Source organism: Vanellus vanellus (genome assembly GCF_965231255.1).
Source record: "Vanellus vanellus genome assembly, chromosome: 2".
In the NCBI taxonomy this organism is placed as follows: Eukaryota; Metazoa; Chordata; class Aves; order Charadriiformes; family Charadriidae; genus Vanellus; species Vanellus vanellus.
In genome coordinates this window covers 161454932-161477965 of record NC_138906.1, presented here as the reverse complement: position 1 = coordinate 161477965, position 23034 = coordinate 161454932, and the positions used below count along the sequence as shown (strand labels likewise).

At 44.8% G+C, this 23034-nt stretch overlaps 1 protein-coding gene across 1 annotated transcript in view; it reads right to left on the bottom strand.

Moving 5' to 3' along the window:
* TG (thyroglobulin) overlaps positions 1-19804 on the bottom strand; it is a gene marked incomplete at its 5' end in the record, with an annotated part of 167437 nt that extends 147633 nt beyond the window's left edge. The window contains 10 exons of the mRNA XM_082479172.1: positions 1479-2066; positions 3811-4875; positions 8060-8245; positions 10025-10168; positions 11330-11436; positions 15928-16087; positions 16383-16586; positions 17022-17119; positions 18013-18121; positions 19738-19804. Of these exons, the coding sequence (XP_082335298.1) occupies positions 1479-2066; positions 3811-4875; positions 8060-8245; positions 10025-10168; positions 11330-11436; positions 15928-16087; positions 16383-16586; positions 17022-17119; positions 18013-18121; positions 19738-19804 (2728 nt within the window). The remainder of the gene's footprint in view (positions 1-1478; positions 2067-3810; positions 4876-8059; positions 8246-10024; positions 10169-11329; positions 11437-15927; positions 16088-16382; positions 16587-17021; positions 17120-18012; positions 18122-19737) is intronic.
* Between the last annotated feature and the right edge of the window lie 3230 nt (positions 19805-23034).

Here is a 23034-nt window from a genome sequence, read left to right as displayed (position 1 = left end):
GCCTCACCAGCATAGGGAGGGACAATCACTTAGCTAGTCCTGCTGGTCACACTATTTCTGATACAAGCCAGGATGCTAGTGGCCTTCTTGGCCACCTGGGCACACTGCTGGCTCACATTCAGACAGCTGTTGACTAACACCCCCAGGTCCTTTTCTGCCAGGCTGCTTTCCCGCCGCTCTTCCCCAGGCCTGTAGCACTGCATAGGGTTGTGACCTAAATGCAGGACTCAGCACTTGGCCTTGTTGAACCTCATACCATTGATCCAGCCTCTCCAGATCTCTCTGTAGAGTCATCCTACCCTGAAGCAGATCAACAGTCCCACCCAACTTGGTGTCACCTGAAAACTTACTGATGGTGCACTCGATCCCCTCATCCAGATCACTGAAAAAGATATTAAAGAGAAGTGGTCCCAGTACTGAGGCATGGGGAACACCACTTATGACCAGCCACCAATTGGATTTAACTCCATTCACCACAACTCTTTGGGCCCGCCCACCCAGCCAGTTTTCTACCCAACAAAGAGTATACCCATCCAAGCCATAAGCAGCCAGTTTCTCCAGGAGAATGCTATGGGAAATGGTGCCAAAGGCTTTACTAAAGTCTAGGTAGACAACATCCACAGCCTTTACCTCAACCACTTGTTGTAGGCACATGACTTTGTCATTGGAGGAGACCAGACTAGTAAAGCAGTACCTGCCTTTCATAAACCCATGCTGACTTGACCCGATCACCCGGTTGTCCTGTATGTGCTGTGTGATGGCACTCAAGATGATCTGCTCCATAACTTTCCCTGGCACTGAGGTCAGGCTGACAGGCCTGTAGTTCCCCAGATCCTCCTTCCAGCCTTTCTTGTAGATGGGCATCACATCTGCTAATCTGCAGTTCATTGGGACCTCACCAATTAGCCAGGACTGATGATAAATGACGGAAAGCGGCTTAGTGAGCACTTCCGCCAGCTCCTTCAGTGTCCTTGGGTGGATGCCATCTGGCCCCATAGACTTGTGTGTGTCTAAGTGGTATAGCAGGTTGCTAACCATTTCCCCTTGGGTTATGGGGGCTTCATTCTGCTCCCCGTCCCTGTTATCCAGCTCAGGGGGCTGGGTACTTGGGCAACAACTGGCCTTACTATTAAAGAGTGAGGCAAATAAGGCATTAAGTACCTCAGCCTTTTCTTCACCCTTTATCACCGTGTTTCACTTGTCACCTAAGCATTCAATATGTGTTTGTCACTACGCATCCAAAAAAGGATAGACATCCTCCCTGCCCCTCCTTTTGTTGCTATTGTATTCATAGAAATATTTTTTATTGTCTTTTACAGCACTAGCCAAATTAAGTTCTAGTTGGGATTCGGGCCTTCTAATTTTCTCCCTGAATAACCTCACAACATCCTTGTAGTCCTCCTAAGACTTTCCTCTTGCGGCACAAAAGCGAAGATGAGAAACACTGCTGCTTACATGCCAGAAATTTTGTTACTTACATGCTGGGACCCGGTTCACTTCTGCCTTTGTTCCTTGCAGCTCTTCTCCTTTGCTATCAACACACCAACAATCACGGAGTTCAAAGTGGCTTAATGGAGCACTGAAATCAGTGTATGGTCCTGGGTAATAGGTCAGCTGCTCATTCAGAAGCTGCCAGAATGTATATGGATCCAGTAAAATGTTCTCAGATGCATAGGTCACGTTCCCTTCCAGCACTTCAGGTGGGACATCAGCGAAGGAGGAATATGCGGTGAATGCTGGGAAGACATTCTGGTGCCCAGCCTCATACAAAGCTTCAATAAAAGCTGAAAAGCCTTTGGAAGATGCCTCTTTATATCCAGTTATGACATTCAACAGGTTAGCAATGGGCAGGGGTTTGCCTTCATTGTTCTCTGCAATCCACCTTTCGTACCACTCAAAGGCTCGCTGGGGGGGGCCACTGCACTGCACCTGCCTCCAGGCACCATCGGCATCACACTGCGGGAGGTAAATGCTGGAGGGCTGAGACATACCCCTTGGATCTGAGAACAGGAGTTTCACAGCCTTCAGAAACTCCCGACCAGCTGTTACTTGGCAAGCACTTGGGCCTGGGGAAAAGAAAAACATGCTTAGCACCTCTTAGGAATGCACTGAAGATATACAATACCCTCTACCCCCCTAGTACTATAAACACCATTACTAAAACTTGGTCCCTTATCTCAATGCTACCAACAACATTTCTGGCCTGTTATTAAGAGGTCCAATGCTCTCAAGCTCCTACGCTGAACCGGGGTAAGATTTCCAAAGTCATGTGAGCATTGAAAGATGAACATAGCTATGATTTTTAAAAACATCTGAGCACATCATGTGCCTGTAGTTCTTACTGGGGGCAATAAGTGCTTGATGACACTAAATCATAGAATCATAGAATGGTTTAGGTTGGAAGGGACCTTGAAGATCACCGAGTTCCAACCCCCCTGCCACAGGCAGGGACACCTCTCACTAGACAGGTTGCTCAAATGCCTTCCCGAATCTGTTCACACGAACTAAGTATTTTCAGATACACTTGATAATCTGGCAGTTGATTCTTATTCAGCCAGTCCCTGCAAAAGCGGCCATCTAAATAGTGGGATAATACTGAACTTATTTCCCTTTGGACTGAACCAGAATTTTCAGATTCTGTTGTCCTCTCTTCTTATTCTCTACTGGATATTACAGCTGAATATAAAAATACCACCCTTCAAAATGCTGGAGTGAGTTTGTTTTGGAAGCCTTTTTTGCCATCTCCAGAGCCGCTTCATTTTGCCACCAAGCAGCTCTGCAAACATAGCAAACATAAGAGCTCACCCCTTTTTGAGCACCAGAGAATTATGAACCTGTTTATTTCTGATTGCACTACAGATGGGTTGCTAGATATAAATCCCCTACCAATTCAGATCACTGCGATAAATTCCTCACTGCTTCCAAATTGCTATTCAAAGGAGCTCCTTCACCATGTAGCACTATCACCTGCTGGATACTCTGCTATTCCTTCCACAATGAGAAGCAGGCTCTTCTCTTGGTCTGTTTTCCCTGTTGATGCGCCATTTTCAGTTCACAGAAATTCGAAAGACAAATATCCCTAGCCTGTGTGCTTCCTTCTTCCTTTGTATTGCATTACCAGAAGGGCAAGTAGAGGCAGTTCATAGTCTATAAGCAAGTTGCAATGGCAAACTGATGTCTAACAAGTCATTTGCGACTCACTTTTCAGGCCTGAGTGCATAATCTTTATGAGAAATGTATTAGCCTTTGAATCCCTCTCCTACGTTTGGACTCCTGTGACATCCTACCAAGTTGATATATTCTTGAGCTAAAAGACTAAAAGAGGTTCATTGTTTAAGGCACCAAAGCTTTTCAATTCTCAGGACAAAGATGAGCCAGTGACTGTGCCCAAGTGACGGTCTTGGAAGTAAAAGGGCTTTTTCACTTGGCATGGGTCACATTCAGTTACACAGATGTTTCAGGTTTCATGGGCATCGTTATATACACTAGCTACCACTTAGGTGGAGACATATGCCAATGACAGGCTCATTAACAAGGCAAGACCTCAGGCTCCTCTGTTTTGAGTGTGCCTACCATACACACTGGAAGAAGAGGGGACCATCTTTAAGACTTGGGATACCAAGATTTAAATACGCTGTATTTCCCACTATCCCCCTGCAATGGCAAGGCTGATTTGCTCTCCTGTTAGGGGACAATATTTTTTGTATACATCATCCATACATTTCCAAACATAATCAGATATCAAGAAAGAATCATGAAATTCCAACACAATAAGGAAGCATCTTTAAATTCCCAGTCTCTAGGACTTACATTGCATCGGTTTTCCAGCTTTTCCCTTTATTCCTGGAATAGTCTCGCCATTCAGATCAACACAGAAGCAATTCGTCCCATAACACTGGAGTGGCAGGAAGTCTCCATCCTCGGTACACGAGGGAATAAAAAGATCTGATCCTGCAGGCAGGCTTTGCTTCAAGTTTTGCAGGTTTCTCCTTTGCTTCTCACAATCAGTGGGACACCTTGGACGTTTGCCTTGAACTCTTGAGCCTGGAACTTCCTTACCTGAAGTGTCCAAACACCAGCACTCTCCTGCATAGCACTGAACTTCCTCATACCTCCCCTCCTTGGTGCATGTTGGAACAAACAGGTCCCTTGGCAAGTCACCACAGTCTTCGGATCCCAATGCTAGCTTCACCACTTCACCTAAATCTTCAGCAATGTTTTTGGGGACAGAAATCACTTGTTGCAGAAAAGTAAAGAACTCTGGCAATTCCAGGACAGAGGAAAGGAATTTCATCATATTCTGATTGTCCTGTAGAGTTACTGTGCGGCCAAAGCTGCCTACCAGTGGTTTACTCAAAATGGAGCTCCCCTTTGATACCTCCAAAGTCAACGCCTCAGCTGATTCCAGAAGGCCTTCATTATTTTCCCTCTCTGCCACATCCTGCTTTGTGAAAAATTGGCCAATGTTGTATTTCCCACTAGTGCCAAGTGCCCCTGTGAAGTTAAACTGGATCAAATTCTTCAAGAACTTTCCTCCAAAGAGATTTTCTTGGAAACGCTTTGGATTGGCAGTAAATTGCAGTGCCACTTGAGCCAGTTCCCTTGATGGAAACATCCCCATGATGGCTTCACTCAGGGTGGTTTCTAGCCTGGGAATCTGGCTGGCATACAGGCTTTGTGCAACTGGGGATGACAATCCAGAGTCCAGAAACAGCTCCTTGAAGGAGGGAGGGCAGGGTCTTGAGAAGCCAGCTATTTTTTCCGACTGCGTATCTGGTGTGGAAAACAAATTGGGCTGGCTGAAGTACCCAGCAGGGCCATAAAAGATCCTCGACAAGGCCCGTCTTCTCTCAGAGATGCACACTTGTTCTTCACCTAGACAAAGATTTAAAAAAAAAAAAAAATGCAAACTTTGGAACCTCCAAAACCTGTAACTCTATGGCTGCCTCTCAATCAACCTTGGCAGAAACTACCTAAAAGTGTAGTTTAACCTGTCTCTAGTTCCTCAACTATGCATCACACACATTGCTAAGGAAATTTGAACTGTTGCTGAATATGGTCTAATAAATAAACTTCTCCCATCGAGACACAAAGTGAAAGGAAATTTTCCTTCACCACGTCCGAGTTGTCTACTTTGTGGTATTTTCTGGTTCTGTTGTGTCCCAATGTAAATCCTCATTCCTATTGCTATGGCTGAAAGGATGAATAAAGTCTTTTTCAAATACATTAACTCTCTAGTAGGATGCCTGTTTCTAATGCAAATCTCCAATGATCCAGGCACAATATGTGGACCTAAGAAAGAGGAATAGATCGCAGGAAAACAGAATTTTATTTTAAACAATGCCCACTAATAAGGAATTTCTGGAGGCTTCCTACCTAGATCTTCAGTTTTATAGTGAAGTGTTCATTACAAGTTTGAAAACAAATTGTTAAAATTAGCAGTAATTGAGTGCTAAGGACCAGATGGTGCACACAAATGAGCTCTAAAGGTAAAAAATTCAAAATTTCAACAAAAATAGTCAAATATCAGGGTACTGATGGTACCAACAGTGGCCCTGGTCACCCGCATCCTGGGCCAAGCTATATGCAGGTGTATCTGCATCCAGCCCCATCTGTACGTTCATACACAGACAGCAATGGCTCCAAGTTAGGATGCAACATGTCACTGAAGAACGACCTCTGAAAATGTCACCTTAAGGTGCAAAATACATCAAAAAGACTTAGTAGATATAGAGGAACTGAGAACCAAACAGACAGGATGGTTATGGCACTGACTGGATCTCTGGAACACACACAGCAGCCTTCAATCATGTGCCACATGGAACCACTGCGGTTACCTTTCTTTGAAAAAGAAGTAGCAGAATTATAGAGAAGGGATGCAAAAATAATTTGAGGACAGAACAGCTTTTCCAGTAGGAGACACTATTCATTTTGGACAAAAAAAAAGAACATGATAAAGGTTTTTAAAACCCAGGATTCTCCCTATCATTTACAATAGACAATTATTATTTCGTATTCCTCACAGTACAGGAATTAGAATGGTCCAGAAGTAGAACACAATTATCCTCATGAAATTTATCACCAGAGGATTCCAGGAAGGATAAAATGTTAAAGAGCAATTAGGCAACTCCCAGAAAGATGACTCCATAGAGGAGTGCTGAACACAGTGATCTGGGGACTCCTTAGCCTGCAGGCAACAGGGAGGATATAGGGAAGCTATATGCATTTCCCACGATTCTCAGGTTTTCTCCCTAAGCAGCACTGCTGTCCCTGTAGGGGACAGGATGGTGGATAAACAGCTTTGGTCTGCTCCAGCACGGCCTCCCCACCCCATCCCCATTTATGCCACATTCAGGCAATATGATAAAGCATTCGTGAACCCTGTTAACAGTAAGGATAAAAGCTGGAAATCTTAAAAGCTGCTAAAATAGATTAGCAAGTAATCTGAGGCTCTGTGATCAGCATCTTTCTCACTCCTCCTTTCACACCTCGTCCTGCTCCGCAGTTCCTGGCAGGGGCTCAGGGTCCCTCACTGTGGTTCCTTTGTAAAGGCATTTTCTGTAGGATGAGCCCCTTCTGTTTTCAGTGTTGGCTCTTGGTAAGAGGGATGAAGAACATTCCTCTGGGGACCAATAAGTCAGTGTAAGCCACAGTCCCGCAAGTATGTTAATATGAACCAAATGTAGGAACACGGTCTTTAAATGCTCTCTCCTCCTACCCACTGTTGAATCAAATCAAAGCAGAGTGAGAAGGAATAAACATAAAAACATTGCTGTGGCAAATTTACTGTAAAAGGCCTGAAAAGGAGCATGTCCTTATCAGGATTGCCTGGTGCCCCAGGTCATACAAGTACCCAAGGTGCGACCCACACCCATGCCTCTGCCTCCTCCAGCATTCACTCTGCTGAGAGCGAGAGTCAAAGATATTAAAAGAGAAATAAAACAGAGCAGAACTGCAGACACGCACATGGCATGTAGCCGTCTGAACACGGACTGCAGCTATGTCCTCCTGAAATACCTTCTCGGGAGTTAGTCTGCAGAAAATTTTCCCTGCTTAAATTTCCTGAGGCCGCCAATAAAAGCTGCAAGCAGCCTCGAGTCATTGCCCCCCTCCCCCGCCCCAAAAAAACATCATCAGGAGGGCTCAGCAAAGCACATTCAAAGAGAAAACAACCGGTCCCAACATATGGCGAGGCCTCTCGGAGGTTCCCTTGCAATATCCTTGGTGATCAGCCTCCGAGGCATGCTAACGTTTTCATTTCACAGTAAGCCTGTCTGTGCCCAGAGCACTTCGAGTGACTTCGAGTCGTAACACCCAGGGAAGGTTCCTCCTTCTCTATCTGCGTGGTAAGACTGTGTCTCGCAGACAGAGCAATTACCTTCCCCGAAGGCGGCCCCCGCGTTAAGACCCTGCGCCCCAGCCCTCCAGCGCAATCCTGAATATTTAGGTAGTGCGCTTTGGAGCGAAGGTTTTTAACTTTCCTCCTCCCCTCCGGCCCTTGGACATTTCTGCTGTCATTTCCATTTGGGGCACTGATTTGATGATTTAATGAAATCTCTCAAAGCCCAAACCCACACACCTTTTCTGATTATTTTTTTTTTTACTGTATTTGAAAATTTTCATGGCCAAGTATGCAGTGACAGGGATGGGAAAAAAACCTGCTCAGGATGAGAAAAAAAGAAATACCTTAAAAGTTCAGTGGCATTTCACCAAAGAAAGGAGGCAAAAAGCAAACCCACTATCAATGGCCTCCTTATATGATCCCAGATATTTTGACTTAACACCCCAGTTCCTGCAGTCGAGACAGATATCATGGCTGCATAGAAAAGCCCTGTTGTATGCAAAACTAGAAGGCTAAAGAAAGTTCATAAGGGAAAATAAAAGGAATATGATACTTAATAATAATTAGAATGTGGCTCTTAACCCCAGGGAGAGTTTTGGATCCCAGTTTTCGAACATCAGAATGCGTCAGAACTAAGAAGGGAACTGGTCCTTCGGGTTTCTCCCTCGAGATGCTGAGAGATGTGTTCATTCTTCTTTTTCCAAACCTCGTACGTACCGCAGGCGGGAGGCTGTCCTCGTCTCTTTGTGCCTTGGACCTCCTGTCCTTTGGTGTCCACACACCAGCACTGTCCTCCCTGCTGGCACTGCATTGGCGTGTAGCCCCCATCAGCATCACAAGACGGCACGTATGCATGCTGGTAGCGCAGGGCTGCGTACCGCTCAACCTCGCACTTCGAGGGGCCTGGAAGGAAAACAGTATGTGTTAAGGAGGGAAGGCTTAAAGTTTCAGAACCATCTCTGCTTCATTCCATCATTTGCCTATTTTGGAGGGGAAAAAAAAAAAAAAAAAAAAAAAAGAAGTTTAATTCCCAATTTCCTGACTGTTTTCAGTGACACATCAAGTACCAGCCCAAAATACGAATTCTCCGTCCACTTTTCTACTGCAGAACTGGCCCCAGGGTTTTCTACTGTAGGTATTCATTTCTGAAAACTAAACGGAAAATAAAACCTCAACACATTTTTCAGCCATAGTCGCAGATAGGCAAAGTAGCAGCATCCCAGTGAGCTGTGCTGGAGGCTGGGTGAGCTCTGGCCCTTAATGCAAATGCAAAGCTGGTGAACAGAGACAGATGTGCAGCTTGGGAGACTGAGATCAAGGCAAACATCAGTGTTTCTGAAGAGAATGAGCCATTGCTGCTGCAAAAGGATCTGCACCTGACTGTGGAGATTTGGTCTGGGACCAACCAATTTCTTTCATTTCTCTCCGTGGGGATCTGAAGACTCTATTCCTGTCAGACTGTCCTGAATGGCAGAGAAGCCAAAACTCCATAAAGCAAATTTTCTGAGTTATGATCTCTCCAACACTAGACTTCACCCTTCCAACAGAAATTTTGCGTGTTTATATAAACCTGCTATCCTACAGCCTAAACATTCCTCGCCTTCAAGAGCTTTCCAGCTACACTCAGCTACCAGGCTGAGGCAGCAAGAGCATCGCATCAGAACAACCTGTTCGTGAAGGAAATCTGACAACTTTCTTAATGCGGGTGGCTTCAGGTGGCGGTGTGAGATCTGGGTAAGTCACCAGCGCAGTTCCTCAGCAGCTGAGGAACGTGGTCACATCTCCATCTTGTGGCTGTACAGCTTCCCCAGCTGCAGTCAGAGCTTATTGCACAACGCTGTGCAGTGGGAGGGGAAGATGTTTTCCAGACTCCCCAGAATTATCAGCTGGTCCCAGAAACAGAAAAACCGCTTGACTATGTGGCCGGAAGACTTACATCAGTATCTGCTTAATATCTCTGGTGATGCAACTCCTTAGAGCGAGGGTCAGATGGCAACATCAGAGAAATTTGGACAGGAGGATGAAGGATCACACCAGGGGGTTCAAACTCTCCCCAGCCAAGGGAATTCTCTTGGGCTCTGGTGTAGGAGAGAGCAGGAGGTACCTGACCCCCTGTCCCACATAGTTCACTGCCTGTAGGCAGAGAAACTCTCTCCCCCTTTTCCCACCCTGACCAGGGCAAGAATGGACCCAACGGCAGATCCAGAAGTCCAGCCTGGCTGGCTAAGGCACTATGGACTCCTGTGTAGCCTCCTGGGGATCGAGTGTGTTGTGGTCAATGTACTGGTACATGTGGTCATTGTGTTGGTAGACTATTTCTGAGCATACCAACATAAATTAGGGAGCATTTTCTCAGGCTTTTAATTGAATAAATCATCAGATCCACCTCCATAATCTCAGGGCAAGAGGTATGGAGAGTTCATGGGATTTCAACTAATACGAACTTCAAATGCACGGGAAAGCGTTGATCAGAAGACAGGTACAATCTGCTGGTATGAATGTACAATCCAGAGATGAAAAGCCAGCTGTAATTCAGGGACCTTGATTCTTGCACCAAAACTATGATATTATAATTTTTTAGTGCAAGAGACTCCTAGAACAACTCTCCCCAATGGCAGCTGTCACAATATAAGCTCCAAAATTGCCACTTTATTTACAGGGCATCATGTGGGTGCTACTTACATCTGAACTTGCCAGAGGTAGCTAGCTGAACCCCCAGAAACCTCCTCTGCAGGATCCGATATATGCTGGTCTCTGTGAACGTGCGGGCAGGCTCCAGGGCAGAGAAAACTGTGTCATAAACTTCATCGAGCAGCAGTTCCAAGCCTGGGAAAGAGAGATTTTTAGCACAGAGCCTGGTTTTAAGACAGAAGTCACCTGCTTTACACCAGAGTAGCAGAACTGGAAGCCTGTCAGGAAAAAGAAAACCAGTCCTCTCAACAGGCCAAACATGAACTTCTACTGCATAACCCTAAGGCGCTGCACCATACAACCCACTGCTGAGCATCCAGTCACTAGTTTTACACTGTGACATCTACCAAAACAAGCAGGAAGAATGTCCCATAACCATCACTGTTCTGTGGTTTTGTTAAGTTCAGTCTGCAGTAGGGCAATTGATGGAATCTTGGAAACTGACGTTACCAAAAGAGTGATTGATGGAATCTTGGAAACTGGTGTTACCAAAAAACATTCTGTCTGTATATTAAAAAAAAAAAAAAAAAAAAGATATGCAGTAGTTTCCCTGAGTGCACAAATTTTTTGAGAACTTCTCACCCTTGTGGGAATTAAATGTTGAAGTACTCATCTGCCGTCTAAATTTTTAGCTATCATGCTTTGCATTTCCCCCCCTTTTTTTTTTTATGTTTAAAACCATAGTATCTAAGGAAATTGAGCTGGAAGTCCTCAGCCTCCTCATTCCTCCTTCTTGGAAAAAAATATTCTTTCTTCTAAAGTGTTCTATCAACTATTAACACATCTAAAAGGTATCCTGAGGCTATGGAAGAAAAGGAAGGATCATCTGACATCCCTGCCTGTAGCAGGGGTGTTGGACTAGATGATCTTCAAAGGTCCCTTCCAATCCAAACCATTCCACGATTCTACCTAAGCAAGAAGAAAATAGTTCAGTCTCCAGGCCCTTTATACTCCCCTGCATTTGCTAATTGGACTTCTCAAATATGACACAGCTTTCTAGTGTAGGCAGAGGCTGGACATTCAGAAATCCTATTCCACCATCCCCAAAAGGACAGGATTAGCTCCCGGACAGCAACTCCACTTGCCACCGACTGAAGCTGTGCTCCTAAGGGTGGGATTTCATTAGTGACCTCCAGACTTTCCCATGGGCACTACACTGGTCACAGTGGCCTTACCCCTTGTAAGAATGAAACTGAAGTCCCAAACAAATTTGAAGACTGATACTTGTTATTTTTCTTTTCCCTTGGGAATTCAAAGCCCCTGAAGTGAAAGGATGAGCTGGCAGATGGTACTTACCAGTGTCTGCTAACTCTCTCCCCAGGCTGTCCACACAGTAACAGTACCCAGAGACCTCCGGAAATGTCTCCCGCAAGGAGCTGAACGTTTGGAAAGCCTCCGGGAGCCTGGAAGGAAAAGCAGCATCCTGTGAAGAGCCCGGGGAGGCCCGTCGACAACAAAGAGTCATCTGTGTTTCCCTCCCAAATTTGTACGGCAAGGACGTCTGCAGAGCACAAAGCCATTACAAAACGCTTCGGTCTCCTTGTGGCAACCAGGCTCTGACATGATCCAGATCGGTGTTTCAGCAGGAAAACAAGTCTCCCAAATGCCTTTTTTTTTTTTTTTTTAAACAAACACAGGACAATCTCCCTTCAGACAGATTTCTGACCCTTCCCAAGCCAGTACCCAGCATGTAACGCTCATTTTCAATTCTATTCTCATCTTTGAAAGCCTGTCAAAGAGTGTAAAATAGATGGATGTTGGTTTAATGTTATTACAACACCCATTCATTAGCTCCTTCCACAAATCTGCACAGGATGGCAGAGTGCCTAAACAAACAGGTTGCTTCCTCTTCCCTACACGCTACGTACGCATTCTGCACTGAATTAAGCACAAAAGCTGATAAAAACCTCACTAATCTTTTTCATTGTCAGAGCATGGATCAACAGATTAAGGAGAAAGGGTTTTTAACATATTACAAGTAAGATTGACTCTTACTGCTGGAGATCAAAGACACACTAGTTTCCAGTATAATATTCTAAGAGTGACAACAGCCAGATTCCAGCGAAGCAATGATTAAGGAAAGGAACTTAATAGGGTCAGAGTTGGAAAAAACATAATAAATGTGATCTTAACTGACAGTCACTCTAGGGTTTCTCCAAGGAAACAGAAGTTTTTTGAGATTCAGGCAATATGACCAGCGGAACAATTTTGCCAGATTCCAAAACTATCGTATTATTTTACAGACACATAGCCTTACCCTGAAATATGATAAATGTCGTGTCCCAGCTGCATGTGGCTTATTCAGGGAAAATCTAACAACAAGGAAGTGGAATTTTCTGCTCAAGACATTCAGAGAATTACACAAAGTAGGTTTTTACCAAGGAAGGACACTTAGCAACATGTAGCAGTAACCGTAATGGTAGATTAGGCCCTGATCAACTGGGAAAAAGGTTAACGTGGCAAAGCGCTTTACAACAACTCTGTGAAATTGGCACCATGACCAGCCCCAGTTCCTGCAGCCTCAGGGCTTCTCTACAGCATGCACAGTCTGCAGTGCCCCTGAGAAATGCAGCGAGACTGGACAAAAGGAAGAAATTTTTTTGCGATGAGTGTGGTGAAACCCTGGCCCAGGTTGCCCAGAGTGGTGGTAGATGCCCCATCCCTGGAAACATTCAAGGTTGGGTTAGATGGGGCTCTGAGCAACCTGATCTAGTTGAAGATGTTCCTGCCCACTGCAGGGGGAGTGTACTAGACGGCCTTTAAAAGTCCCTTCAACCCAAACCATTCTATGAGATGCTTGCCTGGCTCAGAACCAGTGGTCCGGGGAGAGGAGGGGAGTAATGGCCCTTTGCTGCCTTCAAGCGTCTGCCTGAGAGCTCTGCCACCTCTTGCCAGGAGAGCTGAAGATGTTACTGCTTCCTCAGTGTACCAAAGCACAAGCTGGGGAATGCTTGAAGCTACAGCAACCCCTGGCAAAGGAAGGGGCTGGCAACTCTGGGGTTGTCCCAGTGTTATCCAGCAGTGCTCCTGCCTCAGCACTTGCACATCGCTGCGTAGCGCTGCCTGGCTCTGGCACTCTCCCACATCTTCAAATTAAAAGCCTGATGACTCCCTCCACTTTGGATCATCAAATCTTGCTCCACTGCTGACACTGGCCCATTAAAAGCAATCAAAATGTCATACTTCAGGGCACAAGGAGAATTTTGTCAGCATTAAAACAATACAATTTAAGATATAAACAGCTAAACGCTATCTTTCTATGGTCTTCTATGCATACATGGATATAAATGGCTTGGGGCATTTCAAGAGCTTTCTGCTCTCCTGAATTGTCATGCACAGGCCACTGCCCAACCAGGAAAATTATCTTTTCTCTTAGGAGAGCAATGCCCCTATATTCAAAGGCAGAGCTCTGCACTGCTCGTGTCCCTGGAGCTCATCCCCTCAGCATCTCAATGTCTAGCTGAGTGAAACAGGATGCAATGAAAAAATTCTGCATGCTGCTTTCTTTCATCCTCCACGTTAAGAAGTCACATGCATAATTATACTACTTTTATATGGGGCAGGTGTGTAGTCATATCCTGCCATTCTGGTTATTTTTATTCCACGTTGAGAGTACAGCTAAATAAAGTACAAACGGATATAAATTAGGCCCACACAAACAAGAGGACAGAACTTTGTTCACCTTACTTGGAAAACTCACTTCCTACCACTTCTTTTCTTTTCTGAGCCTCTTTTTAATCACAGCCCTTGAGACAAATAGCGATAACACAGACTACCTCATGTATCAAACCAGGCCCAAAATAACAGCTGAAGCAAAAATTACTACGTTTAAGTCATGAATAAATTTATAGTGTATCCACGTGCTTCAACAAAAATGCTGGCGCTCAAAAATATGGGAAAGTAAATAAATGTGAGGTTGTTGACCTTTTCTTCCAACTGTGTCTCTGCTCTTGGCTTCCAGCAAAGATAACTCATTACTGATCTTCAAAAGCGCATTTTCAAGTAATACCTTCTATGTTTCTATGTGCAGCTCAAGTTACAGCTGCCTTTCCCATTGACTACTCAGAAACAGAGGGAGAAATCCAAATTGTGTTTTTTTTTCCACTGTCTATGAATTAATACATAATAGGACAGAACCTCCAGTGAGCTGGGGTAAAGACACTGACATAAGGTCTTCAGTCCGATGAAAATTATAGCAAGAAAGTAAAAATATACTCCTCCACGTTTGTTTTTTCTTTAATCTTTCTCCCCAGTCTGCTACAGGGCCTCCTATATAGAAGCATATAGAAGTCCAAGCGGGACTTGGGCACAGTCTCTATAAAATAAGTACCAGCAGCCAAGTCACCAAGGTGAGGCAAGAAATGTGGGCTCATCTTCTTTCCAAAAGAAGCCACTGAATTTCTCTATTCTAACAAATTGATTTATTCTGGAATATTTATAAAGGTGTAAGCAAACAATTTGGAATGGGAATTATTTTGACAGGTCTAGATTTCCAAAATCAGTCTGTGGAACCAAAGAAAGTTACTCCACTGGTTCTACATGAGCATAAAATATGGGTTTAAATCCCTGTTCTGCTATAGTCCTTTCCTGTGGAACTCATCCCTTCAACTCTGTACCATGGTCTCCTGTTTATGGGACAGGATAATGACATTTCAGGCAGGAGCACTGTGAAAATAAATATATTAATGACCTGAGATATTCAGATATGATGGTAATGGGTTAAGTCAATGCCATAATTAGAAAGGTAGGCAGCTGGGAGGGAAACGATCCTGCTGTGATTAATTACATGACAGGGACGCAAGAAAAGCCCAGTCTTGCAGGCCTTTGTGGACAAATCTCCCAAGGGCATAAAAAAAAACGTTAATTTAAAGCATTGCTTTCTCCTCTGAAATTGCTGTTTTAGAATTTGCACACTCCACAGGCCAAGAAATGAAACAGCCACATTATTTTGCTCTTTCCAAAATAACCTCTCCCAAAGCTCTGACAAATTTGTGCTGTGAGTTTGGGCCTGCTTTTCAGTTTTGCTTAAATTAAAAACGAAAACCCTCAAAATAGCAAAACTGACATTTACAACAAAATCCCTTTGCTACTACAGAGCCAAGTGAGAACGAGGCATTACATTTACTCCACTGCCCTCCACCGGAGAAATGTGTTGGCTGAGAAGCCAAGAGAATGGCACTTCACAACAGACCAAAAGGTTTCTCTGGAATGTCTGAACATCTGCACTGTAATGAACGCCTCTCCCTGTGGTTCCCCTTATCCATCCCTTATTTCTCTGCCTCAGCACCAGCTCCTCCACAGGACAATGTCTTGCTCCCACAAACAAGCATTTGATCCAGCGATTTGGAGTCTTCCCCAGCCCACTCCAACCACCCAAAGCCAGTCGTATGTCAGCGTGCCCCTTTATCACCCACTGGTTCACCTGTGTGAGCAACCCTGGCACTGCCTAAATGGACGAGAGTTTCCCACCTTCACATGGAACTTGCTCTTTGCATGCTGCTACTTGTCCTTCTGTCCATATGTTTTCATCTCCTATATGGAATCATCTTTCCTATCTCATATGTACATTTGAATTCTTCTCTTCCTTCCACATTTATCTCATTTTCTGTTGTGTGTCTGTCTGAAAGGTATCCCTGGCTACTTTTCCAAAAACCGATCACAGCGTGGTATCCACTGCTGGGTGAGGACACACTGACTAGACTGCAGGGATGGAATAACAGGCTTTTCTAAATGAGAAAATTGAATTCAGAAGAAAAAGTTGGTATATTCACTAACAGAAAATACCATCATGTGGGGGCACAGAAAAACTTATTGTGGAAAAAAAACTGCAGTAAGGCACTGACTTGAAGAGGTACGCAGGATTGCCTCCCTGTTTCAGAAGCCCACACTCTTACCTGTTATAACTATGAACAAGATCAAAAACCATCATGTCTGTAGTGTTGACAAACTTGCACTGGACAGGCAGAAACTCTCCATCTGCTGAGCACTGTGGTGGGTTCTTCTCCCCAAACCCATGGAGAATGCGACGATCTCGGATCTCACAGTTCCCTGGACCTGACAGGGAAATAAAGTAATGTTTACCGGTGTTTTAACTTCCCACAAACAGCTGAGTAGCCACCCCGTGGTTTGGAAGGGGATAAGATTCTTTACATTGAATATGGACAACAAGGTGCCTCACTTTTTTTTTTTTATAACCAAAAGAAACAGAGACTTAAATTCCTCAGCTATGCAGCTATACTTCTGTAGGATAAGTGTAGGCTGCAGTGTCTAAGCTCCTGATCTCCCACCTTTCATTCACACCAAAGCCTCCCGCTCTACAAACCCCACTGTTTTGCTGAATATTACTTACACCGCGTTGGCTTTCCTCTCTGCCTGGTGCCATAAATCTCCATTCCTTCTGGATCTACACACCAGCACTGACCCAGCTCCGTGTCACACTGCACCGCATCAAACGCCCCTGAATCCAGGCACTGAGGGATGTAGGAGATGCTGCTGCTGTTGATGTAGCGACTGACCAAGATCCTCTGCTTTTGCAACTGGCAAAAGGATAAGCCTGTAGTACCAGAGAGGGGCACTGTTAGAGGAAGGTACTTGTTGGGCACTGATGCAACATCTAAGTTTTATGAGAGCTGCAAGCTCTGATTCTGCCACCTAGTGGCATGAAGACATTGATGGACTTGAGGTCATGAAAACTGGTATACAGAAACCCACCACAGATGAGGTTGAAGCACTCCCACTCAAAAGTTGATCTTTCATTCATGATTTATGCTACTGTGACCTTCACGAATACAGACCATCCAGGTGTATTGGGTTTCCATGATCAGCTCCCAAAGAAACTCCAGAACCTCCATGAGAAAGACCCAGCAAATTACAACAAACTAGAGTCCATCAAAGTCTGGGCCTAACCTATTCTTTATTTCAGCAATTCAAACACAGATTTAAATGGCTCTTTACCCGATCTGAAGATAAACAGAAACTTGTGACTTACAAGATACAGGATATCCATTCTGTTTGCTGCCAGGTACCTCAATGCCATTTTCATCCACACACCAACAGGAAAGACCATTCCTACTGCACTGAACTGTCCTGAGGGAGATCACAAGTAACATATTTTACTTTGTTAGTGACACCATTCTCAGTCATGGGACATAAACCAAGACATAAAGCAAGCAAATAAGTTCAAGTACAACACCGCAAATAACAGAATCAGAAAGAGCTGTGTTTCTGGTGACTCTAGATCTACCTGATGGGAGCTCTTAATTCTAGTAATTCTCTGAAGTCTTCATGAGTTGCAGATAAGTGACTTGAAGTCATTCAGGAAGGAAGCAGGTTGGACAGAATACTGATTCTCATTATTTGAGAATTACCACACATTTTGAGACATGTTTTAAGTCAAATATATAGCATGGTCTAGGTCCTCCACCCTAGGCAACAATAAGATAATAGTAGAGAACATTAAAATTTGCACTCCCCTCAGACACAGCTTTAACTCGTTAACTTCTTACATCTTCAAGCAACATGCTGCTCTCTAAACCACCATCCTCCATGTGTTTTAGTTCCTTTACTGCCTTTAGAAGGAAACCCAACTGTGCCACTTACAGTCAGGTGGATAACTTCTCCAAATCAACTTGGCTCCGCTGTGCCAGCTGGCACACTGACCACAGACCACGTGCCCATGAGCACGTGTAAGACAACAGTTGTGTTGCACAACCAGCTGCACCAAGTATTTAACATGCAAATAATGCTGCCAGGATTAGCCTATTCATATTAGATTGATGATTTCTTAATCCAGAGGTTATTTGCAGCAATACGGAATTCATTCAGGAGAGGCTGGATCTGCAACATGGCTCAATGAAGTCCCTTCAGTGTCCTGCATCTCTCACATTCCAGTCCACTGATACAGCGGCTCTTCAAAACCGAGGCTAAAGCTTCCATTAGTAATGAAATGAAACAGCAGAATAATAGCGGGGATGAGTTACCTGAATTGGCCGTCTTCTGAGCACTGAGGAACGTAGGTTTCTCCTCCTGAAAAAGCTTTTTCCCTCTGAAGTTCACATGGACGTAAGGGTTGGGAATCTGTCTGGTACTCTGAAAGCAGCAAGAAGGTAAACACCTAAGGGTGGTTTCACCACAAGCCTGTTCTTATCAAAACCCTGTTAGTGCCAACACTGTGTGGTAAAAGCCCCCAGGTTCATGGCTGTTTGTTTCCCCATTGCTCCTTGCGTGCGTTTCCCCATGGGGCAGCACCAGGAGGTACTGAACAAACTCACTGGGCTGCCAGGTGCAGGATCAGCATGTGATGGAGATGCCTATGAACCCCTTTCCCAGGCCTATATTTAATTAGCTTCAGCTCTGTTCTGTACTGGTATAGCCATCATTTTCTGGTACCTGAGGTACTCTACATACTCAGAGTTAGTTGTGGCTGTCACCACAAAACAGCCCTTTGCCATAACCACACACATCACTATGAATGTTTTTTGAGTATTTATTCTTTACTGAAGCTAAATCACTCACTATTCTACCAAAAGAAGAGGTATTTCTTCATAATCTTATGAAAGACCTAAAAAGAATCAATGTCTAGCAGTTAACATCAGACTAATTCATATTAGGAGAACTTTTCAATTTTTAGCAGGGCAGGTGATCAGCTACTGAAGCCCCCTGGCAAGAAAAGAGTTGACTCTTCAGTTCTTAATGCATTCAAACCCACATTTGGATGCTGTTTTAGGAGAAGGATGATATTCAGTAAGTTCTTTCATACAGAACAGATTAGTCAATCTGACACTTTCTCTGTCAATATGTGATGAATGTCATGCTCTTAATTCCATTGACTAATTCTATAAAATTCTATAAAAATACAGCAAACAAACAAAACCATAGCTACAGAGATTTAGACCAAACTTTCACTTAATCCAGTATTTGGTCTGAGTGTGACCACACATAGTAGTGCAAACACATCGTAAGTATTCTGAAGGCTTTTCACCCTCGGATAATTTGGAGCTCAGGGAATTCTTTAACCACAGATGGTTTCTGTGGACCTAAGGTCTCTGGATCACTTCTCTTTCTGTGAGCTTTTACCGTGTCCCCTTAAGCCCATGTGAAAATTTTCATGAGACTGTAAAGGGATTTTAGGTTAGCTCACCTATAGACATCCACATCTCACAATTTTCACCTCAAAGGTGACTTTGAGCAAGTGCTCTGGGATGTCCCTTTGTACAGTGCTGGAGTTTACTAAGACAGCTGAGTTAAGAGATTAATGGGTGATTCAAATGCTTGCGGTGCAGGACTGCCGAACTCAGACCAGAGAACTGGGGACGGCACTCAGACTGTCCAGTAACTTAAGTTAAAGTTCAAGCCTAAACTAGATCATGGTACATACAAGTAGAAGACACAATCTTAGGACCTGCGCATCCCAGCAGCACCACCTTTTCTCAGCCAAGCTCTTCTACTCCAGCCTGTTCTTCGAGACAGCGGGCTTTTTTCCACCCAAAAATCCAGGTGTACTGAACCCAGATAACTCTGACCATTTAAAGGTCCTTATAGCTTCGTGTTTAACCTGGAGCCCACACAATAACTAGCAAAGTTTGCAGTGTGCAAGATTCAAGACCATTATATACTTCATCAGAATAATACACAGAGCAGCACAAAGATCGCAGGAGCACGGTCGCTACTGGACACAGACAAAGGAAAAGAACAAGTGTACTTACCGAATATATTAGCTGCTGCTATGCTAATAAAGCAGCAAAGAAGGGCGCAAAGCAGGATGGAGCCCATCGTGCGATGGGAGAGCTCCATCCCCTTCTGTCGGCGGGGCAGCCCTGCACACCCCGGGTAGCCTTCACCTGCCTTTTTATAGCAACCGTCGCGCGGGTGGGTTCACTTCTGTGCCGGTAGACTGGCCACGAAATTGGGCGAGTGACGCATATGATGCCTCTGAGAAAACCACAAGAGGCTCGTTCACCTGGAACAGCCCGCATGGTCCTCCTCAGCCGGTCCTCATCCCCGCCCCAGGGAGCACGGCTGAGCCCACTCATCCGGGAGGAGAACAAGCTGCAGCAGGCAAAGGAGAGAATTCCTTAAATCAACACACAAATTGAGCATATTGACACGACCCCGGCCAGAGCCCTGGCTCTCTCCTGCGCTGTGGTGCAACCGGGCTCTGTGCTGTATGTCAGAAATACACTTTTTCATGTTTCTAGAGAGCCCACCGTGCCGAGGGGACAGGCAAGAGCCAGGCCTCCAAGCGCTGCAGCACCAGGAGTAAACACAATCCATAATGCGGTGAGTTATTAAGTGAAAAACAGGATGGATGCAGCTTCACTGACTGTGAAGGCAATCTGACCTTTTTCTTTCACTTGCGCTCGCACCCTGCACTTTTATGGATGAGTACCTGATGGGAAACAGCTCAGCTTCTTGGGCTTGAGATCAGTATAACCTTTAAGCTTGTTCAGTCCAGATTTTTTGGTACAATTACATGCAAGATCCTTGACCTAAAACATATCTGAAATATTATTCCTTTGGTTCCAGAGTATCATTTCTTATTTATCCACCTCTTACAATTACTAGTTAGCATTTACTTGCACCAGGAATTACGAGAACTCACCCTCGCTTACACAAAGCTTGTTAGACAAATGGGCCCAGAAGAATCATAGAATGGGTTGGGTTGGAAAGGACCTTGAAGATCATCAAGTTCCAACCCCCCTGCCATGGACAGGGACACTTCCCTCCAGACCAGGTTGCTCAAAGCCCCATCCAGCCTGGCCTTGAACACTTCCAGGGATGGGGCATCCGCAGCTGCTCTGGGCAACTTGTTCCGGTGCCTCACAGTGAAAAATTTCTTCCTAATATCTAATCTAAATCTCCCTTCTTCCAGTTTGAAGCCATTGTCCCTTGTCCTATCACTACACGCCCTTGTAAAAAGCCCTTCCCCAGCTCTCTTGTAGGCCCCCTTTAGGTAGAATTAGCTACATAATTACAGAAGCACATGTTTGAGGCTGGACCTAGGGTGATTTCAGGAAAAAAGAGACAGCAGCACTCTTGTTTGTGATTCCTGGGTACTAGGCAGTCCAGAAAGAGCTCTACTGACACTCTCCTACAGCCCAAAGACTGTGCTAAGTGATTCAAGCATCCTTCTACCTAGGTTGCAGACCGCTACTGTGTTTGATGTATATGGTAAATGTGATCTCAAAGAGCAGTACAGCCTTGCTTCACCATGGTTAGCCTTTTTAAAATGAGTGCGACTATATTTGGATTTGACTTTCAAGCTACCTACTCCTGACTTGAGGAAAGTCAATAGTCCACAGAAAGATCGAGCTAGGAAAAGATGAAGAACGTGCCCAGTGTAGATGATAGACCAAAAAAAGGCAATGTTCAGACACATAAAGAAGAAAAATCCTGTAACAGCCCTGATTAAGCAGGCGCAGAAAGAAAATAATTTCTGGATTAGCACGGCATTTGTAGGGAAATGTACAGGCAGAGCAAAGGAATCCAACTAAACCGAGAGTAGCCAGCATTAGTGCTGGGGCGGATGAACCAGGAGAGATGGAAAGTCTGACCATGAGATGTATTTCTGACTCAGGTATGTTTCGAGAGTCTCAGGTGTGCGCCTGACCTCCAGTGCAGTGGGGCAGCTACAGGAGAGCGACAGGGGGCAGCCCAGTGCCACGGGCTCTCCGGGGACAGCAGGGTCAGGGCTCACGGGCACAACAGCATTTGCAAGCCACAGAAACATAACCAGAGTGGGAGTGTGATATTGATTTAGTCCAGTTTTCTAAAGTTAGTGAAAAATTGTCATTCGGGTTCCTTGCACAGCAAATGGGGGGAGAAGTGAGCTCATTAATGCAGCCATTCACTTCCCTCCTCTATTCTTTGCTACCAAAGGTCATTAGTAGCTGATAACAGAGTAAGGCAGACAGGAAACCAAGGAGGTATCAAAGGGCTATTACTAAAAGAAAGAAGCACAAATCTGCAATATCTACATAATGCTGATTCCCAAGATTAGTTGTATTTCCTTCAGAAAGACTCAGAAAACAACCTCTGAACTACGCAAGTTGGGAAGAACAACCACGTCTTAAGTGTCTCTTAAAAACCAAAGTGAGAGAGTGAGTTTTGGCAATTGGCATCACTTAAACCACTTCTAGATGTGCGTCAAACCAAGATGGGCATCTCAGTACAGACAAGTTCAATGGGATGCAATAGCCCGTGGATTTTTATTTTTTTAAAAGTAGTTTACAGAGCAATATGAGCAATCCACATTCTTCACAGAAGAAAAGGCACTTGTCATCTATGGCTGGTCAAATTCAAATTAAGAAAAGCCTCACTGAATAACTTTCAGTGAAAGGACAATTGAGTCGACCTCTATTTTTAGGACCTGAGAAAACATGGAAGAATATCTTAAAATAGCTCACTGATGAGCTATTTTTGTGGCCAGCAGGTCAAAGGAGGTGATTCTGCCCCTCTACTCCACTCTCGTGAGACCCCACCTGGAGTACTGCATCCAGCTCTGGAGTCCCCAACAGAAGAAGGACATGGACCTGCTGGAGTGAGTCCAGAGGAGAGCCACGAGGAGGATCTGAGGGCTGGAGCACCTGTCCTATGAGGAGAGGCTGAGAGAATTGGGGCTGTTCAGCCTGGAGAAGAGAAGGCTCCGGGGAGATCTTATTGTGGCCTTCCAGTACCTAAAGGGGGCCTACAGGAGAGCTGGGGAAGGACTTTTTACTCTGGCATGTAGTGATAGGACGAGGGGGAACGTCTTTAAACTGGAAGAGGGCAGGTTTAGATTTAACATTAGGAAGACATTTTCCACTTTGAGGGTGGTAAGGCACAGGAAGAGGTTGCCCAGAGAGGTTGTTGAGGCCCCATCCCTGGACGGGTTCAAGCCCAGGCTGGACGTGGCCTTGTGCAACCTGGTCTAGTGGGAGGAGTCCCTGCCTATGGCAGGGGGGTTGGAACTCAATGATCTTCAAAGTCCCTTCCAACTTGAACCATTCTATGATTCTATGAAG